Source organism: Sminthopsis crassicaudata, chromosome 2 (assembly GCF_048593235.1).
Source record: "Sminthopsis crassicaudata isolate SCR6 chromosome 2, ASM4859323v1, whole genome shotgun sequence".
Classification (NCBI taxonomy): Eukaryota; Metazoa; Chordata; class Mammalia; order Dasyuromorphia; family Dasyuridae; genus Sminthopsis; species Sminthopsis crassicaudata.
Genome location: NC_133618.1, coordinates 56,062,526 through 56,071,004, shown reverse-complemented (window position 1 = coordinate 56,071,004; position 8,479 = coordinate 56,062,526). Strand labels below are relative to the sequence as shown.

General features: G+C 40.1%; 1 protein-coding gene across 1 annotated transcript in view; it reads left to right on the top strand.

Annotated features, from left to right (window-relative positions):
* The first annotated feature begins 193 nt into the window (after positions 1-193).
* The window catches only part of LOC141554432 (hepatocyte nuclear factor 4-beta-like), a 66,146-nt gene continuing 57,860 nt past the window's right edge, over positions 194-8,479 (top strand). The window contains exon 1 of the mRNA XM_074286317.1: positions 194-352. Within this exon, the coding sequence (XP_074142418.1) occupies positions 238-352 (115 nt within the window). The 5' untranslated portion in view covers positions 194-237. The remainder of the gene's footprint in view (positions 353-8,479) is intronic.

Sequence of the window (8,479 nt, the reverse complement as noted above, 5' to 3'; positions counted from 1 at the left end):
ATCAGCGTCCCATAATCCACAGGAGACACCATTCCCAGGTAGAAGTGCTGGGAAGATAGAAAGAGAAACAGACCTCGTTCTAGGAGGGGAGGGGAGGCCAGGCCAGAGAAAGGGAGGGAGCTAGATAATGATTTGTCATTTGGGAGGCCTAAGGCCAACGTTTTTCTCCTGACTAGACCTTGGTTGTGATTGACTTCAGGCTGTTGTGTTCTTAGCCCTGGCTTTTGACAGGTGATCATGAAGCTTCACGAAACCATAATGGATATGGATATGCCAGATTATAGTGTGCCCCTGGACTCTTCTTACACCATGTTAGAGTTTGAGAACCTGCGGGGCTTACCCACAAACTCAGGTGAGTGACTGACTTGAGTTCTCCCTGGATTTTGCTCGACTGAATCCCCTCTTGATCATGAGAGCAATACTTGGGAAGATGAATTTGTATTTTTAATTGGTCCAGCTACTTAAACAGCCCATGAATCTCTCCAAGAGAGAAATCTTGGCTAATGTGTGTATCAATATTTTTACTAATTAAGTAAAAAAAAAAAAAATTGGAAATCTTCTTTCATTAAAGAACTTTCTAATGTTTTATCAGCCCCATATTTAGACTCAGAGAATATGGGTTCAAAATTCCACTTCTTCTTGCACCCAATAACTCTAGAAGCCTCTGAACATTTCTGCATCTCAATACTCTCATGTTTGGAGATAGATTTAGATCATCTCTATTTCCCTCTCAAGTCTAAAATTTATAATTCTAAAAGTTTGCATCACTCTCTGAGCCTTAAGCTTCTCATTTGTAAGATGGCAGCAAAGATATCTATAGTCTTAAATCCACAGGGTTGTGGGGAAACCATTTTGTAGACTTTAGAGTATAATAGAAATGGAAGTTTTTGTAATTATGTTTTTTTGAACTCTTAAATCATAATAATGACTCTTTTTGCAATACTGATCCTGAAATAGACTAAAATTTCTGGTGACAGAAAAAAGAAAAAAAATCATAAAAAGGTGTTGTTTAAGCAATTTTTTACTTTATTTTTTCCACTTAATTATATTTTATTTTTTCCAATTGTATGCAATTCAACATTCATCTTTGTAAGATTTTGAGCTCCAAATTTTCTTCTTCCCTCCCCACATCAGCAAACTATCTGATATTGGCTACGCATGTACAATCATTTTAAGCACATTTCCAATTTAGTCATATTGTAGGAGAAAAATCAGAACAAAAGGGAAAAAAAAAAAAAAAAAAGGTGAAAATAGCATGCTTTGATCTGCAATCAGCCTCCACAGCTCTCTCTCTCTGAATGTGGATGGCATTGTCCATCTCAAGTCTATCGGAACACTGCATTGCTGAGAAGAGCTAAGTCTGTCATAGTTGATCATCACACAATCTTGCTGTTACTATGTACAATATTCTCCTGGTTTGAGCAAATTATTTTATAATTGCCGGCCACATCAGTTCTTCTTGAGTGCCTTCTATGAAACACAAAGAATGATGTATTTGTTATTTACAAAGTCAGTGAATTGGAAGAGAGAGCCTAGCCCCATGAGGACGCCGCTAAGAAAAGGCAGAGTGAGGGAGAGGCTGAGACTTTAAGCAAATGGTATTCTCATTTTGTGTTAGTCAATTAGGGTACCATCACTTCTTTTTTTATTTTATTTTATTTTTCTTTCTTTATTTTTTTGATGAAGCAATTGGGGTTAAGTGACTTGCCCAGGGTCACACAGACCAGATTTGAACTTCTAACTTCAAGGCTGATGCTCTATCCACTGCACCATCTAGCTGCCCCTTGTTTTTTTTTGTTTTTTTTTTTTTTAATTTGATGGGAAATGTGCCCCCAGAACCCTCATGGGGCTGGGGACTGCTAGAAGACCTTGGATTTAGCTCCAGATCTCCCACCAATACTATGTGACTTTAGGCAAGCCATTCTGGACCTCAGTTTTCTCATTTGTACAATGGCGGGGCTGGGATTGGGGGGGAACCGAAGGAACTCTTCTCAAACGATTTGGATGTATATGATTCTACTTCTCTTTACTGTCTCCATCACAGAATCTTGATGTTACCCAATGCCCATCTTTCTGCCCTCTGGGCTCTCCTTCCAAAGGCTTACCGGGACATTTGCAGAAGAGGTGGCTTGTTTGGACTAAGTGCACAGGAGTATACCTAAATCCTCCAGTTCCCCGGAACACTCGATTCCTGTTTCTCCTGGGGGATGGGTGGGGGACTTAAGGGGGAGGGGCCTGAAACTGACAGGATCTCAATTCTAAAGGCACACTCAATCTAGGTCAATGTTGACCTATTTGTCCCGGTGTTAATGAGTAACTTGGCTGCTGCAGAAGCTGGCTGTTTTGAAACGTGTTTGTCTTGGGCTAGAATCCCTCTGCAAAAGTTGGGGGGCGGGGGGGGGGGGGAAGGAAGGTTATTAAAATAAAATTTCAATCCACTCTGTGGTTGTGGAGAGCAGCGTCCCTCCACAGAAACTGAGAGGGGGGTGGGGTGCGACAGTCAAGGACACCCCCAGATGGCATCCCCTTCTCGGTGGGGACCCGCCAGCTTGTGGGGGTCTTTAAGGCCTGAGATTTAGTTCCAGAATTGCCACCAGTGCTAGGTGGTCCTAGGAGAAGACGGAAGGGCTCAGGTTTGGGAGGGGAAGATACCGGACTCTGTTTACAACAACAGAAGGTTGTTATTATACAAGAGAGAAAACCCCTCCTATCCCAGGGAATCAGTCATTAGGAATATTCAATATTTGTAGCAAACACACTTCAAGAACCTCCTATGTGAGTGAGCTACTGGACAGCTCTGAAAAGGGTCCAAAGATTTAGAAATGAAAATATACATATACACACACACATATACTCTGTTTTGAGTTGTGTGGTATATGTATACACACAGAGTACACTGGGTCTGTATATGTGTGTATACTATAGGTGTAAAATATATGCAGATATGTATCTCTGTGTGTATATGTGTGCATGTGAATGTATATTCTCATTTTGTGCTAGTCAGTTAGGATACTATCACTTTCTTTTTCTTCTTCTTTTTTTTTTTTTTTTTTTGCTGAGGCAATTGGGGACTTGCCCAGGGTCACACAGCTAGAAAGTATTAAGTGTCTGAGATCAGATTTGAACTCTGGTCCTCCTGACTTCGGGGCTGGTGCTCTATCCACTGCGCTATCTAGCTGCCCCCCCCCCTTTTTTTTTCTTTCCTGAGTATAATATATAATCCAGTAAATTAGAGACTTTTAGAAGGCAGGGACTGCTTTTTGCACTCCCAGAATTTAGCAAAGTGCCTGGAAAATAGCAAATATTATACATGAATATAAATATTATACATGAAAATAAATATTATACATGAATAACAAATATTATACATGAATAATACACACACATGCATATGTATGTATAATATATGTATGCATGTATATACAAATTATACTGACATACATATATGTACACTTATACTTTAGTTTAAGTCATTGATTTTATATATGGGGAAATTGAGGTCTAGAACAAGAGCTGACTTGTCCAACCCCCAACATTTTTGGTCTTGGTTCTGGAACTGTGGTTCAAGAAAGTCCCTGTGTGGAAACTCCTTCCACAAATACAAGTATGGTAACCCATCCATCACTTACTATAGAGAGCTGCATGGGACACTAAGGATTAAATGATTTGCACCACTGGTATGTATTGGAGACAGGGCTTGAACCTAGATTATGTCACAAAACTATAGAAGCTCATTTTATTTGAAAAGAAATTCCTCCGTTGTATTCCTCTTTTTGGAGGGGAGGAGGGCAATTAAGTGACTTGCCAAAAGTCTGCTGCAAGTATGTGTCTGGGGCTGGATTTGAACTCAGGTCCTCCTAACTCCTGGGTTGGCGCTCAGTCCACTGCACCATCAATCCACATCTATCATATTCTTTTTTGAGACTAAATCTGCCTATGGCACCCAAGCCAGACATAGAGCTATATACTCTGTATTTTGAATTGAATGTGGTATGTGTATACACATAGCACATTAGGTATGTATATGTGTGTTTATCGTAGTATATATACATGAGTCCTTTTGTGGACTCAATCTCCCCATGGATCAACATGGGAGCTTTAACCTGTTTCATTTCCAACCTGGGCTAGTTTACCCCTCCTGAGGCAGATTTACGGGTCCCATTCCCAGAACATCATCATGTATTTCCAATTGGCATTATCCTATTACAGTTCAAAACTCCTGAACTCAAACAATCTACCAATCTCAGCCCTCCAAGGAGTAGAGAATATAAGTTATAATATCACAAGATATTATAAACTGGCTATAATATGATCATCAAATCATCATCCAGTTTCCATTTGAAGACCTCCAATGATAGGGAACTCATAGTGCCCTTCAGCAGCCCATTCTTCTTCAAGACAACTTTATTTGCTAGAAAATTGCTTTTCACATCAAGCCAAAATCTGTCTCTCTTCAAATTTTATCCATCATTCCTACTCCTGTCCTTTGGGGCCTTCTTTCACATATTAGTCCTTCAAATACTTAAAGACAACTATCATTTCCCTACCTACATCTCCTCTTTGAACATTTTCATTTCCTTCAGCAAGATCACGAGCCTAAGGTTGGCAGGGACCTCAAAGGACATCTAGTTCAACCTGTGCCTAAGGAAGAATCCCCACTCTGCAACGCCCCCAATAAATGAACAGTCATCCAGCCTCTGCTTTTTTGAACATCTTAAATGTTGTCAAAACCAGTGTTCCTTCTACTACTTCATAATTAGTCAAGGAGATAGAACTGAGGAAGCATAAAGTGAATATTATAGATAATCAATGTTCTCAAAGGTCCAAGAAGGGAATCATTAAATGGTTTCATGGACAGTGTTGGCTTTGACAAATAGAATTTAGCTAAAGATAAAGGAAACAGAGAGAAGATTCCAAACAGGAGACAGCAGCTAGCAGAATTGTGAGAAAGGGGAACAACATTGTTGGATGGGGTGAGCTTGGAAAGATTTCACCCAGGAGGTGGGATCATAGTTGGGCTTTGAATGGTAAATAGAATTTGAATAAATGGAGAAGATGTAAGAGGGAAACATGCTGAGTCAAGGCACAATAAGGGTCTCTACTTGTTCTCAGAATAAATAATTGAAAAATCATTTATTAAATGCTTATTGTATAAGAAGCATAGGAAGAAACAAAACAGAAAAATCAAGACAATCTCAAGGGCCTGATATTATAATTAGAGGAGACAATGAAAAAGAGGGATTGACTACAGGCCAGATGGTAGGGACCAGAAATCCTAAGAGTCAGTCCATCACTTGGCCTAATGGCAAGGGCCACATTGTCCATAGGTTACAGTGACAGAGTCAAAGAATAGCAGGATCAGAAAGGACCTGAGAGGACATCCTATGTAACCCAACTACCTCATTTTACAGATGAGGAAAGAGAAACTCGAGTAAGACACTTGACTTTTCCAAGGTTACAAAAGTAATTAGAGGTAGAACTCATAATCAAACTGGACTCTGTGAACTTCCAGTCTGGTGGCCTTCCTAACACTGCTGAGATGTTTCTACCAAAATTCTAGCCTGACCCCTGAATACTACACCTTCTTACAAATGGCTTTCCTAGTTCTTGGACCAGCCTTGTGACTTTGGTCTACATAATTTAGTGGAAAGACCATAGACCTAAAGTTAGAGACTCCAAACATGGATTGAATTGAGTTGGGTTAGTTTCTGCCTCTGTTGCTTGCTACCTGTCTGACAATGGGCAAGTCACTTCATCTCTGTAGACCTCAGTTTTCTCTTCTGTCCAGGACTATACGAGATGATGTGTGTCTCCTTCCATTATAGATCTATGACCTGGGAATCAGTTCATTGGATCAGTAATCCAATAGGATCATTGGCTCCCTCAGGGTATGACTTGTTCATTAAAAAAAATCATTGGTAGTTGGACTATTTGTTACACAAGTTTTGTTTTCCCTTTTCCCTCTTTTAAATGGGGAGGAAGGGAGGAAGGTGAGGAGAGATAAGCAAATGCTTGTTAATTGAAAAAAATTAATCGAAAAAATCATTGTATTTGGAGTTAGGTAATCTGCGGATGAATTAATTAACCATTTGTATGGCTGCAGTATGGTCATAAGGTTCCTCTGTGCTTTAATTTTCTCCTTTGTAAAATGAGGAGTTGTATAGTTGATCTCTTAGGTCCCTTGCTTCTTAAAATCCTATTCTGTGTCTCCATGGGAGAAGAGGGAAAAAAGCAAACAAAATAAAAGCAAAAAAACATGAGTAGCTGGAAACTGGGAAAAATCCAAATGATTAGGTGGTGTATTTTGGTTGTCACAAGATATGTGTAGTCATTTGACAGACTATACCTTTGTTCCTTCTTGGTAAAGTGGGAAGAAATATTTTCCAACAATCAACTCATGGTGATTATATTGCTTCTTTGTGTGATCTGAGGCTGGGTTTTGTTGTTGCCATTTTTGTTGTCAGAATTCTCCTGGTTTTCCTTCTTCAAAGTTCCAGAAACCCGATATCTGAAGCATTGAAATTAGGGAGCGTATTATTAAATAAAGGTAGACAGAGACAGAATCACTTTAGCAGGGATCTGGCTAAAGCAATGAAGGACCCTCTTTGGATGTTTTCTATTCTATATGATCATATTAGGGCAACTACAACCCTCCAGGGACAAGAAAGTCAAAAAGGATTCACTCAAAACAGATCCTAAAACCATGCACTGAAACTAACACTTTATTCCTGAGACTCCAAGCCTTCTTGACTTTAACGAAGGAGGGTTTCTAACACAGGTCTTGTGTTAGCGGCAACAACAACTATCTAATGGGGGTCGTGACTTAGAACTATATTACTATGCAGTATAATCATTCCTAATTGGGCATTCCTAATGATGAGTCATTAAGAAAATATTAATTTCTGTTTAGTGTCTGAGTTCCCACTTCAATGGAGAGCTCAATCCTCCATTCAAGAAGAATTATGTTTTAGATAGAGTTCCATACAAAATGATGTTAATAAAAAAAAAGACACTTAAAGAGGGTAAGCTATAGTTCTCTTGAAAATTCACTTATGTTGGAAAACTGAATCCCCAACCCATACCAACATGAATAAACCATGACTGGGCAAATATTACTCCTCCCTCTCTATGTCTCCTACCTTTAAAATGGGTGAGCCTGTAACCCTCCTTCATGGTCACCCCCAGTAATGGCTTTTTAGAACTCTTGGCTGGCACAACCTATAATCCAGCTAATTACAAGTAACTTCCAGGAACCCTATAATTACATCATTTGATATTTTAAGTGAGCCCACAGCACTGGTTCTGTTTGCAAACAGAAGTGCTATAAGTGGACAGAGGCAGGGCCATTTTATGGGGATATGCTAAAAAGCCATGAAGGTCTCCCTTTAGTTGAAGGGAATCTTTGTCCAACATTTTTTAAAAAGAACTTTCCATGGGTCCCACTGCCAGGGTCTCGGAACTGACTGACATTCCTTAAGTCCTCCTTGGCCACTGGCTGCCTCCTCGCTCCTCCCCACCCATCGAGAGGTCACCAGCTGAATGAGTAGATTCTGGGCCAGATGTCACCCAGGAGAGATGTAGGGAATGCAACTGAACAGCCAACTGTTTGATATTCTCTGGTCCAGATCTCTGGATGATTAGCTGTTTTCTGGGCTCCTCATCCAGATGTGCTGGCATCTGGGAGATGTAACTACTTGGTGATTGCCCCTCTAGAGGCTACAGCAGTGTTTTCTGGGACCTTGCTGAGTATCTTCAGCTTTTCATGGACCTTAGGCACAATAGAGTTCAATGGTGTCAAACTTAAATAGGGAATAGGGCCACTAAGTTTATGGGGCCACAAACTGACTGAAAACACCACCTAGGAACATTATCTCTGTTCTACTGTGTTTATTTATTTTGTTGAGTATTTCCCAATTATATTCTAATCTAGTTGGACAGCCCACAGATATGATGCCTTTGATCTAGTCCAATTTTCTTGTTTCACAGAAGAGAGAAGGAAGGGTGACTTGCCCAGAAGGACAAAGATAGTTCAGTCTCCCTAGAATATAGACTTGAGGTGAGGTCTCTACTTGCAAGTTCTGCTTTTGGGGGGATAGAAAATGAAAGAAGGACGCAGAGGACTTAGAAGTGGACTAGCAGACCAAAGAACCATCTTTTGGGGGAAAAGGCTGTGCAGGGTAGACTTAGGAGCCAAAAAGCTACATTAAGATCTGAATTCTCTCTGGAATTAGCTATATATTAGTGAGGATCCCCCACTCCAAGTCAGTTTCCATCTGCCATCTGACCCAAGTCTCATCTGAGGTTACCTCATCCTTAAGTCTTTGACCTTTTTTTGTATTTTCAGTGCTTGGCACATTGCCTTGCACATAATAAGTGCTCCATAAATGTTTATTACTGACTAACTAACTAATGGACTGTATAATTGAAAGGAGAGTCAGAAGATGGAAGCCAAGCCTCTTGCTCCTCAAGTCAAGGCTCT